Source organism: Rhipicephalus sanguineus, chromosome 10 (genome assembly GCF_013339695.2).
Source record: "Rhipicephalus sanguineus isolate Rsan-2018 chromosome 10, BIME_Rsan_1.4, whole genome shotgun sequence".
NCBI lineage: Eukaryota > Metazoa > Arthropoda > Arachnida > Ixodida > Ixodidae > Rhipicephalus > Rhipicephalus sanguineus.
The window spans coordinates 127,943,520-127,970,505 of record NC_051185.1 but is presented as its reverse complement, the minus strand read 5'-3'; the positions used below and the strand labels follow the sequence as shown (position 1 = coordinate 127,970,505).

The following is a 26,986-nucleotide window of genomic DNA, read 5'->3' as shown; positions in this document are numbered from 1 at the left end:
ACTAAATTTTTTCTCAGCCGGACTCACAAAGACTCAAACTCACCAACATATTACTCAGCCGGCCTCAATAAGACCCAGACTCATGGCTTTACCTGAGTCTGAGTGAGTCTACTCATGAGCCCTTTGGCGTAAAATTAATTTTTCCGATCATCGTATCAATCCTCTGTAACGCTAATATCTCACATAATCAGTGCTCCACGATACGCCTTTCGATCTTGTACCTTCAAATACAAGTTGTCATCACATATCATATATCATCGTTATCGTATATCGATTCAGTAAAGACATTTTTATCAAATACGCGACTAACAAAAGATAATTTATCAAGGACTTCCCATAAAAAAGTTCGAGAGGGGAGGTCATGGCACCTCTTCCCCTAACTCACGCCTCTGATCAATAAGTATAGAGGTAGCGCATGAATGCTAGCGTGCTGAGATAAGTGTGAATAGACCTGAGTATAAACGTAAGCCGATATAAGGTTGGTAGTAATGCCCAAGATGAGCAGACAGGACCATAAGTCTGCGACAAAAAGTGGAGCCCACTCGGACTCACTCAAGAAAGATATTTTGCGCTTTGGGCTCACTCGGACTTAGACTCACCAACTCACTAATGTTTCCCTCAAGTGGACTCACTCGGACTTAGATGCACCAAAATTTTCTTTATCCGGACTCACTCGGACTCGAGCTGACCAAACTATTACACACCCGGACTCACTCAGACTCAGACTCACAGCCAGATCTGACTCTGAGTGAGTCTGCTCATGAGTAAGTTTGCCCACCTATGACTCCAGCTGTTGTAAACTCTGCCAAAGAGGGAACGCAAACCACTTCTGGGGCTGCCTTCATGGAGCAGCTTAGTAATCCCGAGGTTGCGCATATCTTTGCCCCTCAGCAGTGGGAGGCCCCGCTGCACAATTCAGACATTGAGTCGCCAGGGCGCAAGGTCTACTGGTCGCCTGACCCCGTATGCTGAAGTTCAGCTCCATGTACGTGGTGCTCAAATGTTTCTGCTCCTCCTCCTCATCACTACGTTCACCTGTGTTTATGCTCACCAAAAGTAGCACTCCAGCTACTGTGGGTAATTAAATGCTCACCTTTTCTATGGCAGTGAGGCTTTCAGCATCAGCCAGGTTGTCTACCGCGATGGCCAAGAATACGTTGAGCAATATGTCTTCATTGCAACATGCCGTCAAGGAACTCTCTTTCTCTGCAGTACAAAGGCTCGGTCGAGTTACTAACGATAAAGACAAATGACACGATTTAATGCACCCAAGCGGGCCTCTAAAATGTCTGCTGAAGCCAGCGCCTGCGCCCAGCCCACTTTTCCTGCCTTGTCGTCGCTTTGCACTAAACAAGTTTACGTTTACTTCGATGTTCTACAGCAAGGCAGGCCTTCAGGCCTTCTCTTTTCTTTGCTCTGTGTGTATCTCTTTGTTTGTTCTTTGCTGCACCTTCTATGAAGATGCCTTCCTACACTCTATGTCTGCATTCATCGGCGTCACATTGCGAGGGAACATGACTATACAATGCAAATGTTATGACACATGCACGTTACTTTCATATTAACACATAATATCAGTGAATGTGGGGGACGATACGAAAGTATCACATAAAAGTTCATTGCATTAGGCAATTTACTATGCTGTTTCAAAATTCTTGAAGGCACTCTTTCTCTGTGGGGAACGGAAAGCAACGTGTGACGAGCAATAAGACTTTTTCTTTTTTTTTTGTAGTAAACTGTTTTTGGCGTCATGATCAATGACATAGAGAAAACGACAAAAAAGAAAGCTCTAGTTGGGTCTAGCTATTTCTTTCACAAAATAACAACGCAGAAAAAAAATTTGTATACACAGTATGTGACCTAAAGTAAGCTTCATTAGTCCCAGTTGAGGTTTCCATAAAGGATACAGTTGCCGCAAATGAAAAGAATGATGAAATAGATGCAGGCCACTCCACCGAATGAGCCGACACCACCGAAGGCTTTGATGCCGTCATACATCACCACGTTCCAGTCCTCGCCGGTCAGGATCTGCAATGAAAGAGGCAGGGACATTTAGCTGTGCCAGACCATCCGCAAAATCACTTCCGCGCTTTTACAGGGTGACCTTTTCTGAGTTCACACCAGCAGCCGATTTTGGTGGCATAGTTGTCCGCCGCCGCCGCCGGTGACAGCCATGCTCATATAGAAACAAAAAACGTACGAGGGGAAATCGAACCACCCAGAGATCCTGCGTGGCAAAAAAGTGTTTTACCACAGAGCCATATCAGCGCTCGAAACTTTTTCAGGAGAACAACCTATAGAGGGTCCCGTAGGACGAGGAGACGCATTAGAAGAGGTAATATTGGGTGGCTGAACAGCAGGTGTCAGACCACATTTTTACGAAAAGCGGGCATGTTATTCAGTTGCATGTCAACAAAAAGTCTATTGAAAACAAAGGAAGTCAACAACAGACATCCGCATAATTATGAAGATTTCTGTAAGCGCAGGCTATTTGCGCCTCCAACCCAGCATAAAGGGCTCGCCCGCAATTCATCATCGTCGTCATCATCGACCACAGCAACAACATGGTGTACAAATACGTAGGTGCCTATATTCAGGGTTGGGCAAAGATACTTTGAAATTGTTTCGCCATACGATACAAGATACTCAGGCAAGAAGTATTTGACATACAAATACAAGACACTACAATACTGATTGTGTCCGATACGATACATTGCAATTGTATCTTAAGATACTTCGATACATTCTCAAGTTTGCTATTATATATTTATATAATGTAGCACTTAACGCCTATGCACAACAATGTTCGCTTGAAAATTTATTGACTGCAACCAGTTTTGTTTCACTTGAATGAAAATTCCCTTAGTATCTCAAAAGTTTTGTACTTCTTGCTCAATGTATATCAGTTTCATTCCAAAACAACTTACTTGCGATGCTTTTGCTGCTAACATTGCAGCTCTTTATACACTTCGCTGAGAGCGGTTTTCGCTTGTCGCTTTTGTAAATGATGGGAATCGCTGCTCTGGTTGCCTACCAGGAAGCGGGTTACCATCTAATTATAAAAACATCAATAAAAAGCCTCCGCACGATGGCGCAAATACCGATGTGGAGTTATACCTTGCCCATAAACGTACTACTGTTTTCGCAATAATGGATCACCGGACAGGTGTACGTCACCAAGAACATGTACAGCCCAGAAAAGTTTCAGACGTATTTTACAGCTGCACAAAGCGCCGCAGGGCAGCGCCGGTATTCACACTATTGCCAATTGTACGTCCGATTACCAGGTGCCTATTAACAGTAAAAGAAATTAGAGAAGCGTAAAGAAGCGAAGAAATTCATATATGCGTAAAATAGAAAAGCGCTTCCTGATGAGAAATAATGCTCCGTTGTCCTCATGAGAAAAACGGAGCATTTGGTACAATAATGTGCCAAGTTCGATAACACATTACGGATGGCGCCTAATAATTTACGTTATTATAACACAGACTCAATTTCGCTATGTTATTTAGTAGTAGGCACAATTTCAGTTAATGTATACTCCAGGTGCGCTCGGATTATATTATACAGGTTGTCCCACATAACTTGAGCCAAGACTTTGAAAATGAAAGGCATTTCAGAGGCAAATTGAACCAAACGTATACTACTCGCACAGCCTATAGATACTCAGGCTATTTTTTATTTTCCCCTAAACTAATTAGTTAATTATTTTTAATTAGCTAACTTTTTCATTATTGGCTGAAAACCCAAAATATGAACACTGAGCGGTAGAGCACGTTTAGAAACTACGGACTGAATTGTTTCCTGTACGATACGACTCGCGGTGTTATTTTTTCCGCGTTGTAAAGAAAGCCCGCGAAATTTGAAAAGAGGCCATGTGACGGACCGCGAGCGCACTGCTATTCGCAATGCCCATAGACTGTCGCGCCACCGAGCGGAATTCAGGAGCGTCCTCTCGAGGAGGGTTAGTAGACGACAAAATGGCGGCACTATGCAGTCGCTCCCTTGTTCGGCTGTGCTAGCCTCAGTGTTAACGCGTTGGCAAGAAAGGAACACTACGACTTTGCATGTTCCCTGCATCAGTGAACAAACCGGGCCCTCCGTGACACGAGAAATCTGATTCGTTCTTGCGAGACGCGAAGTTTTCGTGAAAATACGTGGCAACTCGCGCTTTCAATGCTAGCCCACAGTGTACACATACTAGCAGCTCCGCGAGGCTTTCTGTAGCCACGTAGGTAAGTTAAATGTTATCGTCTGACATATTCAGTTGAAGCTCACCCTGTTTTACTTGTATATAGCATTGGTCAGTGTTTCTAGTAGTGCATGAATCCCATAACACTGTACGCGGGAGGTCGCGCCGGCTCGCGATGTGCTCTTGTAAAACTGAGCGATCTCAAGTTGTCGATGCATTAAAATATGCCTCTATCCTTTGTCAGCAAAGCGCTGTTACGAATCGTGCGAGCAACGTTTCAATCATTCGAGGACGCGTCTGCTCGACGCCTTTCGTGGAGCGAACGCTTTCCATCCACGCCGTCCTTCGCCAGTGTGTTGGGTTTCATAGCCACCGCTGCGCCGCTTGTTTTTGTACGTTTGTTGATAGGTGGCAGCACACTGCAAGCGATTTGCTTGTTGACCGGTCTGAGAGCAAAACCGGCAAAACGTTCTCCGACGTCTGTCTAATTGTAAACGTGGTGACGCGGAGTGGTCGAAGTCGTTCGGCGAAGGAATTTCTTCGGATTGCTTTCAGCAGTGATGTTGAAAGAAGCCATCTTGACGACGAGGATTTTTCACTGGACGTAGAAGACTGTGAAGGCACCGAGAGTGACAGCTGTGACAGCGACGATGAACGATCAGCTGAACTCACGAGGAGCGAGTTGCACTTCACGTCCCCTCGTGCGTTAATGCTCTTTCACGCTCGTAAGTCACTTTGATTGTATTTAATGTATAATATCCTTGAGCGAGATCAAAATAAAAGCATAGCTCCTCTTGTGCATTGCATGTATCACAATTGTGGATATTATGGAGCGCCGCATGCCGCCAACACGCTCGAGCTCGACCAATGAAACGAAATGGTTAGAGCGATGGAACGTGCAGTCACGGCCACAATCCACGCCTCTCGGCGAACTTCTTCGACGTTGCGAAAAGCATACGTGTTTATTCTTTTCGATATTCATGTTTCGATCGTGCTGATCGAACCTGCAACATGCGAGTGAAGTACACACGGCTAGAGTCTCAGCATGGCTGTGACACAAGCGCTACTGAATGGCATGTTAAATGCTTGTGTTCCGTTGAAGACGTAACTCCGCGTTTTCGACTGCGCAAGTAATGACGACGGGGTATTATCACTGAACACTTTTATGTTTGCAAGCCATCATCACGCGCAGCAGCGATGGCGCTACTCGCTGGCGGCCTACTACTGCGGCAAATCCGTCAGGCAGGCTCGGTACGTACTACCTCGGAGTGCCGTTCAGCTCATTCGTCAATTCTAGTTCATACAGGTTTATGTAGCACGCACAGGATTTCGCAAAGCATCGTTATGCACGGTAACGGAGCTGAAATATAACCTTTCACTTCGCAGCAAATACTTAGGTGGCGAGTACTTAGCACTTTCCATGGTTAGGGAAAGTATTTTAGTCTCATATCCATTCCAGCGCAGCTCATAACTTCATCTGGTGAAAGTGGCACCGTCCGTACGTCCGCACGTCCTATCTGTTCCTATGCTAACAAACGGGTTGACCCTCCTCCTGGCGCCATATTGAAAAGCACGGCGCGCCACCTATAGTTCGTGGGCATTGCGAATAGTGCTGCTCTCAAACGTGCAACCGGTGAACGAGGTCGCCCGCGGCTGCCACGAGAAAGCGACAGGGTGCTTTGAAAGTGGCCGATGTTTCGGCGTCCGTCTTTCCTTGAATGACGGTGCAAATGCACGCTGCTGGCCGAGCGCTGCCGCGGTGATAAAGCGGCCACGACTGCGAGAAAAAAAAAAAGAGCAGTTTGATTCTGATTCATGTAGATAGGGCGAAACGCGACAGAACGATGAAATGCCTCGACGGCTGCTGCAATTCGAGATTTCTCTCCCCGGTTCTACTCGCGCGGCGTCGCTCGGCGTGGCGTCATGGGAGAGGAGGTGGCTATCACGTGACCGTTCTATGACTTTTACAGGCTATACTCACGTCTTGGACCGTTAAACAATGCATATTGAATTTTAATTTGAATCGCGCCACGACCAATCCCGTGCAGCTCATAGAACGCTCGCAGGCTTTACCTGGCGTTTGATCTGGTTGTCTGCGGCTCTGCGGCGGCTTCGAGTCGGCGAGGAGAAGTGTCGGCGTGCCGGCGTCTCTTAATACTTGTTTTTAAAGACGATAGTCTTTCTTGGGGAACTTAAACGCAGAAATTTTGGTCTGTCTTTCTGTCTGTCTGTCTGCCTGTCTGTCTGTCTGTCTGTCTGTCTGTTTGTCGGCACGTCCCTCGATTCAGCCACTCGGCCAAAGTTGAACCACTTGCCCAAGGGCCAGCCGTCTTGAACTGGTACGGCTGTTCATACTTGTGAACGTTGTCGATCAAAAAGTAAATATCATGCATATCTGAGGTGCAACATCACTAGGTAAGTATTAGGTGGCGTGTTCCTTTCATAGAAAATGCATACATATGTAATTTTAAGGACCCTAGTTTCTTAAGCTGCGCTGAAAATGCATAAGAATGGAAGCTTGAGCGAGTTGGTATGCGTTCATCTTTGTTGAAACAGCGCTCACTAGACGACGACGAAGTAAAAGAAGGCACAGGACAGGCTCATTGTTGTGTTTCGGTTTCGGTTCTGTATTGCACTGTACGAATGCCATGGGTTGGTGTTGAAGAACTTTAGTTTTGAGAAGGCCAAGAAGGTGAAAAAAAATATTTAAAAAATGAAAAAGCAGCGTTGTGGGCGGCCTTCAGGCTGCCGGTTGTGGGCGCCGCTCTGGCGTTCCTGTTTTACCCAGGCGACGTGTAAATAAAAGAGTGTGTGGAGAGTCCTCGTTGAGTGCGGACGTTTCTCTGCTTCAGCGCTTCGCGCCAAACCGCGTTTTCGGGCTGGCTGGCGTCCCCGCCGGTCGCGTTGGTCACCGCCGGTCTTCGCCTGCTGCTGCGCCGGGACTACCAGCACGCAACACAGCACTCAAGTTTCCCGACGTATTGCCAGATGGCGTCCATATCTCACACCGCGCCTCTTCTATCGTCTTTACACGACATTTGCAGCGAAGCACGCAGATACGCGGCCAATTTTTTTTTTTCGTCGTTCGCGCTTCTTGGGTGAGCGGCTGGGGCCGTGGTATCGCGCTGCCGTTTGAAAGTGCCCGCGCGCGCGCTTTGTTGACGCGTTCGTTTGTCGTTTGTGACAAAGCAGCTGACATGCCGTACTCGAATGAGCAACGAGCGGATATGGTTCTGGCCCTAGGCGCATCACGCGGAAACAGAAGGCAGGCAGTCAAGCTGTTTCAACGCTGGCATCCAGGTACGCGGCCGAGCTCAATGACCATTGTGCGTACTTATGAAACGCTGAAAGACACTGGGACATTTACCACGAAACGGCACAAATCTTCAGTTTTGGGCGAGGAAGTGGAGAGGAATATCCTGTCCAAGTTTTCTGCAGACACCCAGGCAAGTGTGGGTGCTGAAGCTGGTGTCTCGAAATCTTCGGTGTGGAGGATACTAAGGAAGAGACAACTTCATCCCTACCACGTGCAGCTGCACCAAGAATTGGAGCCTCGCGACTTCCAGAATCGCACAGACTTTGCAAACTGGATTCTAATCAAGACCGAAGAAGACCCAGCGTGGCGATGCGGGCTTGTTGGTTGGTCATACTTGAATGAGTTGAGCGCATACGAGGACACGGACAGAAGGAAGAGACGTACACACACTGGCGCTAAACTTCCTCGTTCCCGGTTGCTACGGCTTCGTGAACAAGGTACTTTGGACCGACGAAGCTAACTTCTCGCGCAATGCTCATGTGAACCTCTACAACGCTCACTATTGGAGTGACAAGAACTCTCACTGGGTTTCGCAGGCGCGTCACCAATATCAGTGGTCATTCAATGTGTGGTGTGTCATTTACGGTGGTACTATAATAGGACCTGTCTTCTTTGACAGCACACTTACAGGCGAACGATATGTCAATGATATCTTGGATGGACATTTGAAAATTTTCTGTGCGAAGTTCCACTGGCTAGGATTAAAGATGTCTGGTATCGGCATGATGGAGCTCCTGCGCACGGAAGCAGCAAAGCGTGCAATTGGCTGGATAAAGTTTTCCCGCAGCAGTGGATAGGGCGGCACGGGCCCATTGCTTGGCGAGCAAGGTCTCCAGATTTAAACCCCCTTGATTTTTTTTGTTTGTGGGTACGTCAAGAGTCAGGTATACCAGGCACCAACCACAACATCAGGTAATCTAAAATAAAAAATAAGACAAGTTTGCAACTCCATTCCCGAAACCATGGTCAATAACGTCACGGAAAATCTGATAAAGAGATGCCAGAGTTGTATTGCAGCAGATGGCGACCTCTTTGAACATGTTCTGTAATCGCGACTTAATTTTACGAGCACCCGATCACCGAAAACAAAAAAAGAAGTCTCCTCATGCCGTTCGCCTACCAACGCCACCCGTGACTAGCTTCACGTCGTCGCCTCCTTTTACGCATCTCAAGTTCAAAAGAGACAATAAAGCTATTTTCATGTTTTATTTATCCGTCTCGGACGCTTATCTCGGCAGCGTTCGGCCAGCAGCGTGCATTTGCACCGTCATTCAACGAAAGACGGACGCCCAAACATCGGCCACCTTCAAGGCACCCTGTCGCTTCCCCGTGGCAGCCGCGGGCGACCTCGTTCACCGGTTGCACGTTTGAGAGCAGCGCTATAGCAGTGCGCTCGCGGCCGTCACGTGGCCTCTTTTCAAAATTTCGCGGGCTTTCTTTACAACGCGGAAAAAATAACACCGCGAGTCGTATCGTACAGGAAACAATTCAGTCCGTGGTTTCTAAAAGTGCTCTACAGTTCACTGTTCATATTTTGGGTTTTCAGCCAATAATAAAAAGTTAATTAAAAATAATTAACTAATTAGTTTAGGAAAAATAAAAAATAGCCTGAGTATCTAGAGGCTAGTGCGAGTAGTATACGTTTGCTTCAATTTGCCTCTGAAGTGCCTTTCATTTTCAAAGTCTTGGCACAAGTTATGTGGGACAACCTGTATATTTGCTCTCAACATCGCCGGCACATAACAGTAAATTCAAGTGTAATATAAGTATGTAAACCGTAGCAGAAATGACGCAGACAGTTCAAAGTTAAAGGCAGCACTTTAAAGGCATACTGCAGTAAGGAAAAAAAATAGAGAGAGACATAGGTAATGTATGGGATGGAAAAAAAGGACAGCTAAGAAGCAACTTGTGCTAACAATCAAATTATGATTTTAAAATACCCTTGAACTGAAAGAAAAAGAGACGTACGCCTAGGTAGCACCTGTTAGTTGAATGCTTGTTCTGTGAGAGCCAGCATCGGTACCGGCTGTGCTATGCTGTTAGAATCTTATTTGCATACAAGTCAATCGCATGGCATGTGAGTCAATCTCAAATCCCCGCGATCCTTCAAATCGCCGATGTGGGAAAGACACGAGACGCAAAACAACCCACAATTATTGCATACTTCAGACTTCGTAGCGAAGCACCAAGCAAGAGAAACTTCGATAATAACACCAAAGCGGCATGAGAGTGTGTGTCAAAAACGTCGCACACACTGGAGTACGCGGCACAGGACAGTAACTAAGTGCCAAGTGTCATAGCACTGACAGAACTAAAAAGAAAAAAAAAAACATATAACAAAAGGCCGGCTAGGCGCAGACGTTTGCGCGTATCTGTCGAGACGACGGGAGCGCCACGACGTAACTATGCTCAACCAATAGGGACGCTCAGAAATCAGTGCCTATCCACAGTGGAAAATTCTGGTCGAAAGATAAAATGATTTCACTGCCTTTTGTTTTATTCTGGTGACTTAGTGAGTGCCAGCTAGAGAAACGGAGCTCAGCCAACGTTTATTCTTTCGCACGGTGGTGGTGCGATCGCAGTATCTTGTATCTTAAGATACACAATACATTTTTCATTGTATCGGAAATACAGATACTGATACACGTCTTGCGACGCGTATCGCGATACAGATACAAGATACCCAAAGAGTATCTAGGATAGTATCTAAGATACATGCATCTTCGATACTGCCCAGCACTGCCTATATTGCCTTGGAAAGAAGTAGTGCGTCCTTCGCTACTTCGCATAATGTGATGATTTGTCACCTAGTGGGTACTTTGCAACTATACTTGCAGTAGGCGCCCTAAGAGAGTTTACAACAGCCTCTATAAAGACCACTCCGTCAGCTTACGCTGTGAATGTGCTGCGCGTTTTGCGCAGGCCTGACATTTTTTGTGTTAAACGACTGCACAAGCAATTAATGTATAAGCATGTTAATGACTCATCTCAAGTCAATATCTGACACAATGTTTAAACGAAGGAAAGAAGATGACATTTAAGCGCTCGTTTTTTTTTTGTTATACACAATATTAATGAGAACTGACAGACAGTAATGTCAAGGAAAGTGTAGGGGACATTATTTGTAGTAATTAGGATATAAATTTGAAGAAAGTAAACTGGACGAAAAGATAACTTGCCGCCGGCAGGGACCGCACCTGCTACCTTCGAATAACGCGTCCGATGCTCTACCTATGAGCTACGGCGGCGGTCATCCTCGCGTCCACGCTATGGGGTATATATGCGCATTTAAGCCTAGGAGTGTTAGTCAGCGCCGATCGCAGCAGTGGCGGCGAGTGTGGAACACTCTTTTTCTACCTGTTGACGTCATGTAGCACGTGATTTTTTTACGAGCTGGCATATGACCAATAATTCCTCGCATACTACCGGAAGGCGACCCTTTACTCCCTCGCATACTACCCTTCATTAACGACAGCCACTTTCTAATTACTGCAAATAACATCCCCTATATTTCCGTGGCATTATTATCTGTTAGTTGTCATCAACGTTTAGAAACGCGTGATATGAGCAATGCAGCTTTATTTGTCACTTGCATCGAGTTTATACGTGCGTGACATCTGATACGCAGGACGTCGTTCTCTGCCAGTCATTGCCGATATAGTTCCCACACTGTAGTGTCACTGAACTTCTTTATCGCTTTATTGCAATAACAAAATTTGCTCACTGTATACCAAAATCTGTTTTTCCTTTTGCTTCATATTGTAGCGTCATGTGGACAAAATAATAATTATAATACTAATGCGAAACATTATCATCTTGGTTCCTGGTCGAAAGTTACATCCTTTAATGTGACATAGTACCGCAAAATATTACGTATGACGACATTATTATCATATATTACGTATGACGCATTACGTATGACGACATTCCGGCTTAATTTTGACTGCCTGGAATACGTGCGCTTAAATATAGACAGTTCTGGGTAAGGGAATGCCAGCAGCACCAAAAGAAAACCGGACAAACCAAGAAACGAAAACCAGCATCCTTCCTGACTGTTGTCTCGCTTTCTTCGGCTTTCTGTTGGTGCTGCTGACATTCCCTTACCTAGAACTGTGTACCAACTTGCCCAACAAGCCACCCTAATAAACATACACGCTGAGGTACACATTCGACAATGTATACCGCTGATTAGAAATTAAGAAGTGACGTTCTGGTCAGTATAACATTCTCAGTCTGAAAACATATCCAAAATAAATCCAGACCATCCACTCAGTGAACTTTCTCCTTCCATCGTTAATAACCGTGCATTTTTTTCTCACCAAAAGGCTTCCGGAATTTGTAGACACGTCCATGGGTCGTTTGCTGCGGCGTCGGTATATTCGGGTTTAGACTTGCGCCAAAAAGCACAAATAGGCTTGACATACATGCATAGCGGGCCAACACTCTTCGCCTGTCCCTTCATTAACGACAGCCTCTTTCCACTATTAGTAAGGAGTGAAGCACCTGGAAAACGGTGAGCAGAGCCTGCCAGAAGGTGTCGAAGTTGCTGCGCGGCTTGTCCTCGGTGGGCCGGTTGAATCTCCCGCCAAACACCTGCATGCCGAGCAGCGCGAATATCACGATGAACAGGAACAACAGCAGCAGCAGGCTGGCGATCGACCGCATCGAGTTGATCAGCGACGCCACCAGGTTCCGTAGCGACGCCCAATACCTGTCGAGCAACCGGAGAACAAGGTCAGTCGAATTTCACTCGCTGCGGTTCTTCTCGCAATCTATTAACACAAATGTGTTTGATGGCGGGCTGCACCGCATCTCCATTGACGTATTTCAGTCACAGATATGACGTTGCAAAATACTAAAGACTAACAGATGGCAAAGAAAAAAACTAGAAGAAAAAGCTCCGTCACCGGGAGTAAATCTTACGACCCCTCGCTCCGCAGAGCGCGGCGCGAAACGAATAGGCCACAGACGGCACGTTCTTTGCCATGCTAACGGCGAGCTATTTATATACACCATCTGCCGGTGGCGCTACTCAGAGATCGGTTGTACATCAGCGTGTTTTCGTTATCACTAGCGAGATGGGGCGAAGGGCTTGAAGAGCGCGCTTTAAAGATTGCCGCCCCACGCGTCACGATGAGTGCGCGCCTCTATAGAGCGTGGTCGCTCGTGCGCGCGCTTATCTCGTGATGGCGGCGGTTTGTACGTCTTGCGCTCTCACCGGAAGTTTGCGTTGACAGCACGAAGGTCACTTCGCTCACTGCAGCGGCCACTTTTGCGAAATGAGCGCGCTGCTCACGCAAAAATAAAACTGACAGTTCGCGCTCATCCTGTGTATGTTCGTTCCGTGCGTCATTTATGCTTGAGCAGCGCGTTGCAAGTTTCGAGCTGCTTGCCGTTCTTCGCGTGACATTACAGTTTGTTGCTATAGCATTCATTCCTTCGCCCTTCGGGCGAAAAAATGTCCAACGAACGCTCAACTACGTCTGTGAAGACACGTTTCACTTTCGTGTTATACCGATTCCTATGACAGAGGAATCAGCCGTGTTTTTATGTATTTACTTACTTCCGAACACTATTTCCGAATCCAGTGTCAGCATGCCATCTGTTAGGCTCTCAGAGAAAGATGTCAGATCACTTACAGGATCAGTTTTGCACGCTTACTAGGCTTGACCATATAATACTCTTCCATCTCTCTTGTATTTTCCTATCTTCTGTTTATTGATATGCAGCCAGTATATTTTCTGCGCATCCATTCAATAAACCTTCCTTTGTTAGAGCACCCTGTGTACGTGTCGTTCCTCTTCAACTGCTTCCTTCAGTATTCTGGCGCTGTTTCATAGCAAGTGTGAACCAAGTAGCCCAAAAATAAGTCTTGACCGTACTCTAAAGCGCCGAGCGCATTACGGAGCAGAGAGCAAATAGTTGCGCACTGCTGCTTTAAATCTTGCATTACACACTGACTTAGAGCTTCACTGATCCCCACGAGGTTCGGAGGTTAGTAGGGTGAAGACCAGTTCACATCGCATGCTTATTCGTTCATATTCTCTGTTTGTGTCCTGGACTCATCATGTAAAACACTGAAGTAACATATCAAGGTTGAAGCGAAGCGAGCCTTGTAACCTTATATTATTATGACGAGCTTTAGCTCGAAGAGGGCGACACCAGACGAACAAGAATAAAGAAAGAAAGTCCGTCTTGCTGAACCATCAACCTTTTATTTGGGCTTTAATTAGTTGTGCTGAGTGGTACGTGTCAGCTGCTCTTCTGCTAGAACGCGCAATAAGCAGAAAAATTAGCAAGACAGCTGAATCATTGCACTCAGACTGGATAGAAACAGTGCCTCTTCTTAGCCTATCTTGAGGTATTGACTACTGTGTGGTATTTTACATTTGTACGAATTTTTTCATTACTTTTCTAGCTCTTAAGGTTTGTATTTTTACTTTCTTATTTTAATTTTCTTTATTTCGCAGCATTTGGTTTCTGCGTATTTTCCAACTTTCAAACGCAAGCCATACGTGGGCATCGGGCACCACTTATCTTGCCCTTAACGCAATATGCGGGGAAGGAAATCTTCAAAAGAGACGGCAGGAAAAATGCATATAAATATAACGTAAAAATATGGCGTTCGAATAGTATACACACATAGCCGATCGCTCAAAAGCAGTCTTTTTCTCTTACACCACCGAAGCAAAAGGGGAAAAAGTCACAGTTTCGCCGTAATGGCGAAGCAATGAACGCGATAGCAACAAATTGGAATGTGTCGCGGAGAACGGAAACCAGCTCGAAATTTCCAGCGCGTCGCTCAAGCGCAAAGAACGCACGAAAAGAACACACACAGGATGAGCGCGAACTATCATGCGTCACAACTCGACACTTGAAGCCCACTACTCAAAGATAAAGCAGGACGCACGAAACGAACGAACAGGTACACACAGAACAAGCGCGAACTGCCACAGTTGTTACTCATTTCTGTTTGAACAGCGCGTTCGCAAACGCGGCCGCTGCAGCGAGCGAAGTGACCTTCGTACGCTCTGTGACTTCAGCGCGGGCATCGCGTGGAAAGCACATGACAAACAGCCCCCCGCTCCACCCCCCCCCGCCCGCCCCCTTCTTTCCTCGGATAAGCGCACGAATGCGACCACGCCCTGTAGGGCGAAGAGAAACGGCGTTCGCAGGAGCGGAGCGAGCTGGCCGACGCCTTTAAGTGCGCCCGTTGCGCTCCTAGCGCCACCTCGCTGGTAATGAAGAAACGCTTATAAGCGCCTGCCGTCTCTGAGTACTGCGGTAAAGGGTGTGTATATAACGCTTGCCGTTAGCCACCTGGGCGATCTGCGCTTTGTGGCATAGTGGTTAGAGCTACGCGCTGCGGATCGAGAAGTCGCTGGTTCAGTTCCGCGCTTCGGAAGCTTTTTCGGAATTATTTTAAAGACGATACTCTTTCTTGGGGAACTTAGACGCAGAAATTTTGGTCTGTCTGTCACCCGATTCAGCCACCCTGCCAAAGTTTAACCACTTTCTGAACGCCCAGCCATCTTGCACTGGTATCGCCGTTCATACTTGTGAACATTGTCGATCAAAAAGCAAATGTTACACATACCTGAGGCGCAACATCAATACGTAAGATTAGGTGGTGTGTTCCTTTACTAGAAAATACAAAGATACGTAATTCTAAAGACCCTAGTGTTTCTTGCGCTGCGCTGAAAATGCTAGTTTTTTTTGGGCTGCGCTGCAAATGCAACGCTAGGAGCCAGATGCTGCGATTCAACATAGAGGAGGAGGAGTCATGTAGTACGGCCGGCAGAAGACTATCGTCTTTCGACCACATTTGGAGCGAAGCACGCAGGTACGCGGCCAATTTTTAAAAACGATAGTCTTTCTAGGGGAACATAAACGCAGAAATTTTGGCCTGTCTGTCTTTCTGTTTGTCTGTCTGTCACCCGATTCAGCGACCCGGCCAAAGTTGAACCACTTGCTTACTTCCAACCCATCTTGAACTGGTACGGCTGTTCATACTTGTGAACGTTGTCGATCAAAAAGTAAATATTACGCATACCTGAGGCGCAACATCACTAGGTAAGTATTAGGCGGTGTGTTCCTTTAATAGAAAATACAAAGATACGTAATTCTAAAGACCCTTGTTTCTTAAGCTGCGCTGAAAATGCGGCTGCGCTGAAAATGCGGCTGCGCTGAAAATGCCATATGCGCGCCGACGAAAGCCCTCTGCCACGGAGGAAGGAAACCCTCTGCACAAGCTCGTGTTTCCCAACGTATTGCCAGATGGCGTCCATATCTCACACAGCGCCTCCTCTATCGTCTTTATACGGCATTTGCAGCGGAGCACGCAGATACGCGGCCAATTTTTTCTTTGGGACTTTTATATATATATATATATATATATATATATATATATATATATATATATATATATATATATATATATATATATATATATATAAAAGTCCCAAAGAAAAAATTGGCCGCGTATCTGCGTGCTATATAAGTACATATATATATATATAAGTACATATATATATATATATATATATATATATATATATATATACTTATAAATATACGCAGCATGACGGTGGCGAGGGCGACGGCAAAAACCAGCCGAGACTGTCCATATAATTGCTATCGCAATAAAAAAAACGTTCTGGGCCATAAGCGTTATCCACGTTGTAACCGTGCAAGAGGTTCAGTTGGGCTCAGGAAGCCTACTGTCCAAAAGCAAGAGCATCAATGGCTGTATAGTAATTTGCAACCAGCGATGCACTGAAGAAGCTTTACAAAAGCCAATCAATCAAATAATATAGCCTTTTGATGGATGTCCCGAAATATTACAATATTGTCTTGTGGAATGAATCGCGGCGTTGCGTAGGAGAGGGGCACACCATCTCCCGCTAAAGGGGACCATGAGGCGATGCGAAGCAGCGTTTCGGCATGTCGAGCCGGTGTTTCAGAGCGGGAAGGGAGAAGAGGAGAGAGGGTAAGTGGAAAGAGGGAAATGGGAGTGGGTAAGTAGAGGGGGAGAGGGTAAATAGAGAGAGGGGAGAGGATAAGCGGAGAGGGCAGGGAAGGGGTGGAGTGGGGAAGGGGTGTGTGGAGAGGAGCTGTGTGGAGAGGGTTTGCGCATGCGCAAAAAGGGTGGTCACGCCGCACACCACTACCACCACCGGTTTGAGCTCCGCCATAAGATTCTTCGCATCTAAAAAGCTATCGCACAGCGCTATCTAAAAATAGGCATTCCTTGTAGAAAATGATCGACGGCACACTGACGCATTCACTCCCCTTCCTCTGTATGTGATACGCCTCAAGTACTTCACGTGCTAACGTTACCCTGCTTCGTCCTATCACACGAGTTTCTCCGAACAGTGGTGCGCAGCTGCACGAAGCACAATGGAATGGCAGGTACGAACCCACACCATTCTTAATTGATAATATATGCTCCTTAAGGCGATCCTTAACACAGCGGCCTGTGTTAATGATCTGTGCTAACTGTGTGTTAGCAGCGATCTGTGTTAATGAACCGTGCTAACGTTGCTATCCAGAAACAGAGAAACGTTAGCACGTCAAGCACTTGAGGCATATCACTTACAGAGGAAGGGGGTGAATGCGTCAGTGTCGATCACTTTGCACAAGAAGGAACGCCTATTTTTATATAGCGCTGTGCGATAACCTTTTTTCAGTTTTTTTGTTTGTGCGATGTGATAGTCGCTTGTGCTGCGCCCTTCTTTGTGCGCATATCTGGAAGCATAAATATTTGGGTGATGTGAGGTAAATATACTAGATGAATGTCTGGTGTCCTATCCTGTCTTCTTTTTTAGATGCGAAGCATCTCTTGCTCAGGGGTATGTCCCGCGGCGTCGGCCTTGGCGTCCGCACTCATTACGCATGCGCAACTCTCCTCCTTCCCTCTCTCCGACAGCTGCGCGTTACTCTCTTCACTTCTCTCCCAGCAGCTGCTTGCGCTTCTCCTGCGTTCTCGCTTCTGCTCTCGCGGCGCATGTGCTACTCTCCTCCTCTAGTCTCCTTTTCTTCAAGCGGTAGAGCGCTGCCCGCGTTCAGTCTAGCGCTTGCTTCGGTTGACTCCTCTGAAATGCGGGCTCGACATGCCGAAATTCTCTCCTGCGCAAAGCCGCGATGAGCGCCAGCGCATGCGCGTCCCCTCCCCCTTTCTCTCCTCTCCTACGCTGCCCCCCTCTCGCGCGCCTGTCGATCGTGTTCCCCGCTCGCCCTGTGAGAATTAACGGCCAGGCTAGAGGGAAGACACGACGCGCGTAGTGTTCCTTATCGCGTTCCGCGACGCGAGGTCGATAGCATGCCCGAGGTCGGTAGCATGCCCAACGAACGCCAACGGAACGCGATCGTGCAAGTGCTCCGGCTTCGCATCGCCTCATGGTCCCCTTTAGCGGCAGATGGTGCAATTTTTTTCCTTGCTTGCGTCACATGCGCCACAAATATTTTGTTAAGCTGTGCACCAGCTCGTCCAACGTCACACTCTGCTAATGTTTAAAAAACTGCAAGTTTAAGTGGCCTGCCTAAACCCTCTATAACTATGAGAGCAATCCTCCAAAGCGAGTCGAAGAAACGAAGGCTTCATGTGCTGATCTTGACCGTTTAAACATCAACCTCTAGTTCCAGATACACATGTCGAAATCACGCTCTTGCAGTTTGCGTCTTGATTCAAAGGTGGCATTACTCACTTGGTGACCTTGAATATTCGCAGCAGACGGACGCAGCGAAGCACGGACACTCCTAGTGGAGGCATGATGTCGGTGTAGGTGAAGACCGTCTCCAAGATGGAGCTGATCACCACGAAGCAGTCGAAGCGATTGAACAGCGACACGAAGTAGCCCTGAAGACCCAGGCTGTACAGCTTCAGTAGCATCTCCAGTGTAAACAGCACCACGAAGAACATGTTCGCCACGTCTGCACACCCAGGAGAAAAGAAACTGTTTCAATGAATGCGCTCGCAACGAAACTGCATGATAAGATTGCGCCAGTTATTGTCGCTTCTGCGATCGATCTGCTGTTCTCGCTCATCTACAGAACCTATTGTGGCGCTGTCCGCAGGAAGTACTCATCAAGGCGCTACATATGTCGAGTGTACGCAAGGCGACTACCTGACATATGAAGCGCGAATGTCAATTAAAATAAAATTCTGGAGTTTTACGTGCAAAAGCTATGCATGCCTATGACGCACGCCTTAGTTTACGCCGAATTTATTTTGACTTTTTCGAGGAGCAACTACGAACTTGATCAGAAAGGCGCGGTCGCGCGCGTTATCTCGACAGAGATAGTAGCCGGCTCGTACCTTGATACGTGTTGGGCTCTCACCGTTTACTTATAGCTGAGACAGCCCGAAAACGACTTCGCTCCCTGGCGCTGCCGCATTCCCTTACACAAGCGTTTTGCAGAGTTGCGCGAGATCGTATCCATAAGAGTTAGCTGCTCGCCTTACATCGTATAACGTTCTAATTCGTCGCTATGGCACATTGGCGAAGTCGACACTGTAATATATTTCATAGCGCTGTCACAGAGGCTTTCATAACAAAAGAGTTTTTAAGTTCTCGTCTTGCCTGAATCCACGCCCTTCGTTCTCTTCTCACTACCACATGAACTAAACGCACTTAAGTGAACGGGGGAGGAGCCATAAACGTTTGTTGGGGGGAAGGGGGGAGGAGGCAGGAGGTTTTGACCAACCTTTATGTATTTTTGTGCAAGTATATATACACATACGAAATTGAAAAATTACGGGGGAAGGGGCAGCGAACCATTCCCCCCCGCCCCACCCCCCCCAGCCCATTTTGCCTACGCCAATGTCAATTATGAGGTTGTTCTGCTTGATAAATATCTTCATCGCGACAACATCAAAGAGCGCAATAGGCGACACGTTAAGTAGTGCTTTTCCTTTGAGCAAGCACTTTCCTGCTTCAAATGCTGCTTTCAGGCTTCAAATGACTAAGCAATAGCGAGATATACCAGCAAACGCTAATGGTCAGTTAAACTTTTGACGTTACAAACGAACTATAGCAAAGAGGCTAGAGCGCCGTAATGAACACAGCGCCCAGCTCGCACACATAGTAATGTTTACAGCCGCATTACGTCCTGTGTTTGCTAAACGACTTGTGGTATGATTCAGATTGTAGGCGTTGTGCAGGCATGGAAACGGCGTTCACGCATATTCACTCGAGACCAGCTTTCACGCCGGTGGTTTTACGACGTGAACGCCGGCGTTAACGTGCGTGAGGGTCTACACAGTTTATGCCGCTACCCCGGTTTCATTCCCGCCGTTTCATGAAAGGTATGTCAGACTTCTTGTTGTCACTTGGAAATCTTCATTGCGCTCCTCCTTAAGGCACGAAGCATGGGGGAAGGCAAGGGGCACTGCAGTGTGCCAGCAAGAAACGAATTCTACGTTGGAAGGAGCGTGTGCATACTTTAAAGTCAAGTGCATGAACGACCAAGTGCAAGAATAGCCGCGGATAAGATTTCTGCGAAGGCTAGCAACATATTTGCAAACCTGCACCTCCTCGTGAAAAAAACATGAATTGCAAATCCGATAGTAAGGCTTTGGTGCAAATGTAACAATGGCATTTCAGCCTTTTAATTGTTTTGTTAGAGCGAGAGTTCATTATCAACCTTACGAATCTGCCGTTAAGGCTTCTGCGAAGATGTTAAAAAAAGGACGTATTTGCACTGCATGCCAGGGTTGCCAGGTTTGGTGACTTCGAGCCGATTTGGATACTTTTCTGGGCTGGCAGCGGCAGTAAAAACATCTTGGCTACTTGGTTACTTCTTGGCTACTTTCTTGTTGACTCGACTTGAACCGAATGATCAATATCTGGTGACGTGGCAGCCACTAGGATTCCAGTATGCGGTGTCAGAACATGGTGGCCCAGGCGTGCTCCAGAAGTTGAATTTGGCACTTGCAATACACAACAGAAAACGCTTTTGGGTACATGGCTGGCAGTCGTGGAAAACTGTTGCATGGCGCCTCATTTCGCAGGTCACTTGTTGCTGAACGCGTCTTCAAACGATAATTGGAAGTGAGCAGGACAACTGTGTCCAGGGCGCTCTGTACTCACTGACACTGTAAATCGGATATCCGACGAAATTATCGTGTTATTTGTTATGTCTTGTGTCATCAGCGAGAAACAGATTGCGAAGCTACATTTCATGCTTCAATCCCAGAAAATGAGTTTTAGCATGTCCATGCCGTACTCATTTTTATTATCACCGTGGGCCTTTAGTCCTTTTAAGAGTAGTTACGCGACACGTGTGAAAAAAAGTGTCATTCAGCACAAAATGATTGTTAAATAAAGAATATATGCTTAAATCTCAGCAATTTTGATTTTGGGCGGTTTATATACTGTACTAGCCAGAAGGTTATAGTGTATTTAGTCAGTTAAATTTTTTTTAAAATGTCGCAGTTTTAACACATGCGTGGCTACTTTTGGCTACTTTTACTACTCTTGGCTCAAGTTGGCTAGTGTATGGCTAGTTTTTTCAATTTTCTGGCTGTTCTTTTTTTGCCTTTTCGACCTGGCGACCCTGCTATATGCAGCAGGAAATTTACGATTGTGCGTGAAAAGTTTGCAAAAATGATTTGCTCTCTTCTCGGCAATGCCGTTGTCGAACACGCAGAAGCCTGTTGAATAGCGTGCAAGCGTACAATCTCGCAGGTCACGTATCGCGCCGCGTAGGCACTGCGGACAACAACAGGTTGCCGCCAATCGTCAGTACGCTCAGGAGTTACTGTACGTGCTACCTGCAGCACGTACACGTCCGTACCGTCTGCACCGTGCACGTCTGAACGAGGATTAAGGGCAGATGTCGTGAAACAGGTGAAAAAATCACAGTGTTGTGGCAAAGGCGAAGCACTGAATGCGTCAAGAACATGTTGAAATGTTATACGAAGTGAGGCTAACAGCTATTTCGCTTAGCGAACAACCTGTCGTAACCCAACAAAACGCTGACGTAAGGAAACGCGGCCGCTGTAGCAACGGAAACGACCTTCGTGTTGTTACCACCTGAACGCGAACTAAACACTGTCAAGTTGGCAGTGCGTGTAGCATGTCTAGTTGAGCAAACAATCTTAATCATTTGAGAGCCACGCACTGCTGTTTACTTAAGGCCTTCTTCAGCTAAGATTGCGCGAGCCTCTCTGGATATTGTCTTGTGCGATCGGCCACATCTGCTGCAAGCCTGCAACAGTAATTCACTCGAAGCAGACATGACGCCTTTTATTGGCAACATCGGGTATATCGCACTGTAATGACAGCTGTCACGTGTTAACCGTTAAAACGTATTATTAGCGCAGTACATACATCGCGCACAGTATGGACGAATGACTGCTTTTATTTGACGTATTTTTTCCAGCTGCAGCACCGCATGAACTTTTCCTTTCTGAGATGCTGAACTTCGCTGCCCAATACTTCTTCGTTTCCAGCACAACCGCGGAAAAATGCTCATGCAGAATTGAGAGTGCTCTTTGTCAGCATTCGTAGAAACATGAATATTAATCCACGACTACAGCTATTTCAACAATAAGATTTCCTATGCTCCTGACGTCTTGAGAGCTCTTTTTTTATCTTGACTAACAGAAGTTACTAGCGTCGCTGCCATGTACATCTGAAAACAATCGTATATCTTTAAAGCAGTATTAAACGGCCATGCAGGAGGAGGTGCAAAGTGTGCTTGTTAAAATATATATATATATAACTGCTCCCCCATTCAGTACAGACACTGCGGACGGTCACCGTACTTGCAGACGCTCAACCACTCGTTATTGTCATAAAAACGTGCGCTATGCAGTCAAGAATACAGCAGAAGTTGTGTTCTCGGTCGCCAACATTCGTAGATGCGTGACTATAGCAGCGATCAAGTATAAACAGTGTGCTGCGAATCGCGTGCGCGTGCGGGGTTCGGGTGCTTCTCTGAAGTCATAGGTATGGATCACACAAGTAAACAACCAAACGTATGACCTTACTGCATGAATCATATGTTTAACACATCAATGGTATAGTGGATAATTGTGTCACCTGTACGACTACGTGGGGGAACTATCACCCGGCGACACAACAGTTAAACAGACATCACCGGCGTTACTTTCTGCGGCGTCCCGCACTCAGAAGTGTTGATAGGTTCACGGCATTTCACCTTGAAAATGGTCCAACCAGGGAGGCTGGGTGTGGTGTTCCGAAGCTAGTGTCAACGTGTTCAGGAACACAAGGACGATGACGATCCAGTAGAAGGCTTGCGACTTCACGCCTTTGCGACAGGCGCGCCGCAGCCTCCGGTTCGTGCGACTCAGCTGCTTACTGCGACAAGTACAGAGGTTAAACAAAGGATTTAATCGATGGTTTGACGAAGCATCGTCTGGTCGGGAAGGAGCATGAAGAAGAAACGAAGTGAAATAACGCCGACCAAATGAAAGGTTTTATAAACATTAAAAAAGACGTTTCGGCTACCGTACGGTAGCCTTTTTCACAGACTGAACGAGGCTACCGTATGGGAGCCGAAACGTCTTTTTAAATGTTTATAAAACCTTTCATTTGGTCGGTGTTATTTCATTTCGTTTCTTCTTCAAACAAAGGATTTGTCAGCACCAGAGCGTATCGTAAGAGTTAAAACTTTCCTTGAATATGAAGGGTAATGATGCTCTGCAGAGTTGCACACATACGAATAACTTCAAGAACACGAAACGGAGTCTCGTGGTTATCCGTCTCTCTGTGCCTCTGTCGAGCATCATTGCCCTGACCGACGAGCCCCAGATGAAGCATATTTGAACGTTATTTTGTCGATGCAGAATTTTAAAATGAGAAAGCTACGACCCTAAGGCTCCTGTCGTATTTGCAGACGAGCACTGCCATGCTGCGGTATGTAGTAGTTTGCGGCTGCTAAAGTTCTATTGAAAACACCAATGAACAAAAATTCCTAACTTTTCTTTACAATCAACTTCAGCGCAGTTTCTTATGTCCAAAGCTTGCAGGGCGCCACAATTTATGGCGTCCTCATTTTTAGGGATCGCGAAAATCGCTTCTAAATTAGAATATCCACCATAGAATTTAAAGGTCCGGATGACGGCTATATCAAAATCGCGGATGGCGGTGGCGTAGAAATGGCGGCCACTGCGCTATGCCACGCGAAAGTGCTCCGGGACGGAGAAGTAAAGAAACACGAACGAATGCGCGTCGCTGAGGGGAAATTCAATTCGTCTGAGATATACAAGTGCGTCGCTTATTTGTGCGTCATGCGTGTACAAAATATAGGCAAAGCACTATCATTCGAAATCGTACAACTCTCAATAAGGTTAGAAGGGCCCCAAAAGACATGTCTCGCGTCAAAGCATCTGGATAAGGCTGTAATAACAGTCGAGTTGATCAAAGAAGGAAGGGATGCAGGGAGTGCCACAGGGAAGTGTGTTCAGCCCTTTTCCATTCAACTGAGTCGTAGCTGATTTAGCAAGACGACTGCCATCTCAGTTACGGTTCTCGCTGTATGCAGATGATGTGTGCATTTGGACACCTGGAACTAATGTTGAATTATTTCAGGCGGCACTACAAGAGGGCATAAATACAATCAACAACTTTTTAATAGAGAGAGCGAAGGCTCTGTCGCATGCGAAGACAGCTGTGTTGCCTTTCAGCCGTAGGATGTTAAAGATTTTCAATCTTAGTCTGGAAGGACGACCTTTATTGATTGTGACACAGCATCGATTTCTTGGAATAGTACTTGATCGGCAGCTATCCTGGACACCACACATAAAAACAACTCGATAGCGATTTTAATGCAATAGTAAATATACTTCGCAGAATTGCTGGTACGTCATAGAGTGGATCAGTGTCGTCCCTACTAACTGTGCGCAATGCTTTAATAAAACAAAGAATTGCGTACTCTGCGGCAATCTTACACGGCCTTTAACCCACGTCGGAACAGAAACTTCAAAGACTTTTAGCTAGGGAATTAGGCATATGTCTAGGAGTTCCACGAGCGACTTCCAGTTCCCTTAAAATAGCAGAGACTCGCCAATCTCCCTTTACAGTCATGAGAAGTATAGAAACATGTCGGCATTTTTTTTGGCCTTCAGACGCAACATGAAAACCAACCATTGGCTCTGGAGATAATTACAATGTAACAGAAGCTGTGTTCATAAAGAAATTAAGCAAAAAGCCAGTATAGTGCCAAGGAATTAATTTTTGAACTCAGACGTTGATTATCCTCCATGGCTGTTTAAGCTACCAAAGGTCGAAGTGTCAGTGGACGGCATAATCAGAAAAAAAATGAAATGTTCATTCACGCCGCCCAACAATTAGCGCTTTACCAGATATATATGCCGTATCCGGACTACATACATGTCTGTACAGATGGCTCCAGCGTACCAACATCTTCAACTTCAGCCTTCATTGTACCGCACCTCAAGGTACAAGATTCATTTAAATTATCTCGCGTGACATCGTGTACAACAGATTCGCTATTCTAAGTGCTATAAAATTGATCAATTCTGCAAGATATGTCAGAAATTGGTAATTTTCAGTGATTCGCAGGCAGCACTAACATCACTCTGTAGCACAAAAGCAATAACAATAAAATAATAGTCTGACCCGCGAGACACTTAAAGAGCTCACAAAAGCAAAAACAATTAATAATAGTCTGATCTGCGAGACACTTACAGAGCTCACCAAGGCAAATCAAGACCATCATGAAATAATGTTCCAGTGGATACCGGGACATTGCAACATTCCTGGCGACACAGCAGCTGATGAAGCAGCACGACAAGCACACCACAAAAATTATATCGTTTCTATTCCAATATCGAAAAATGAATTGCGAAGCATTTTAAAGACAAAATCTTTCAATATGTGTAGAAACACATGGTTCGACGAAAATCCTAAAAGCTGTGATTTATATCATATAGATCCACTTATCGAATTTGGTATTTCGTCATCGTTAGACAGAAGTGTGGAAACCCTTGTTCACTGATTAGCATCCATGCATATCGAAAAATAGCTCTCCGACGCTCGCCTGGCTGTCGCACCGCGTTGCCCACTCGCCCCGGCGAGAATTAACGGCCAGGCTAGAGGGAAGACACGACGCGCGTAGCGTTTCTTTTCGCGTTTCACGACGCTTTGAAAGAGTGCATATCGAGTATCAGTGTTTACTATGTGTTTGTATATGTCATTTTTGCGCGGGATTCATCTTATGCGGTGTATAGGTATATCTTGACTACTTCAGCTACCGCAAGTGTTAAATCATGATCATGGGCGTTAGTCGTCGGTACGGAGATGTGGCACTGAGCGTCAACGTGTGTGCATCCACATCAAGGGGTGCTATATCTGCGAAACAAGTTTAGATATTGTACAAGCTCTCATATACGAATGCTCTATAAACAGTCAACTACTTCTGTGACGACACGTTTCACTTTCGTGTTATACCGATTCCTATGACAGAGGGATCAGCCATCATTTTTTTTTTTTGTTTAAGGAGCTTGCGACACTCCATACAAAATGTCTTAAGACTTACAATTGCACCAGTAAGCTGAAGAAATAGAAACATAATATGAATACACAAGCACGGAGATGCAAAAGACTTCACGAATTATATACCCTGCAGCTTACTTTCCTTATTATACAATATGTTCACGAAAACACTTTCGGGTCGGATTGGAAACACAAGACACAAGCTGTTTTCAAGAAGAGGAACTACGCGATGGATCATAGCCTCGTCATCATTCAGGTAATTGAGAAATCTTTTGAGGGCGACAAACTTTTTTCTGTAGCTTAAATAGACAACGAAGAGGCATGTACTCAACAGAGAAAAGAGCACCCTTAATGCACTGCGTCGTCAACGGGTAACTGAAACACATGGGAACACATTAGCCATCATCTGCAAAGACTTCACAGTTATATATTCCTTATCCACGAAGGGAAAACATGCAATCGACAAACTCAATCGCCGTATTTAATCTTTTAATAGAGAGTCACATTCATGAAAATTTGCCATACAGAAAGCATTTTATACGTCGAAAGAAATTATCCCGGGCAACTCTGGCCACACTTTCTAAGCTCGGAATATTTGTCCTTCCACTGAGACCAAATGTCCTATTAAATTGCTTGCCGCGATATACGTATGTATTTATCACGAAACAGCATGGAAAGAACAATTAATGACACTCGTCCACATGCAGAGAATCGCGTCATGGTCGTTTTAATAAACACATTCATGCACCTACGAGCTCGCATCGAAATACCTTCCTGATAATGCCGTCTTACTGCTTTCAGTGTAACGTTTTTAGGAGCTTTCTAGGCTGAATATTCCGAAATAATACAATCACTATTCGCGCCACCTGTAGACACAGCCTGGGCCCAAGGTCACCTAGCGGCTCAACAAGCCAACGCATGATCTGCTGCAGTGTTGCGCACCTCTTAGATGTCCACCAGGACGGGACCACAACGTCACCGCTAGCCGTGTCC

At 46.0% G+C, this 26,986-nt stretch overlaps 1 protein-coding gene across 1 annotated transcript in view; it reads right to left on the bottom strand.

Moving 5' to 3' along the window:
* Positions 1–26,986, bottom strand: part of LOC119400224 (muscle calcium channel subunit alpha-1) — a 129,833-nt gene extending 102,847 nt beyond the window's left edge. The window contains exons 1-6 of the mRNA XM_049420240.1: positions 26,936–26,986; positions 22,674–22,834; positions 18,215–18,440; positions 12,012–12,219; positions 1,908–2,028; positions 1,094–1,170 (exon numbers count right to left, since the gene is read on the bottom strand). Of these exons, the coding sequence (XP_049276197.1) occupies positions 1,094–1,170; positions 1,908–2,028; positions 12,012–12,219; positions 18,215–18,429 (621 nt within the window). The 5' untranslated portion in view covers positions 18,430–18,440; positions 22,674–22,834; positions 26,936–26,986. The remainder of the gene's footprint in view (positions 1–1,093; positions 1,171–1,907; positions 2,029–12,011; positions 12,220–18,214; positions 18,441–22,673; positions 22,835–26,935) is intronic.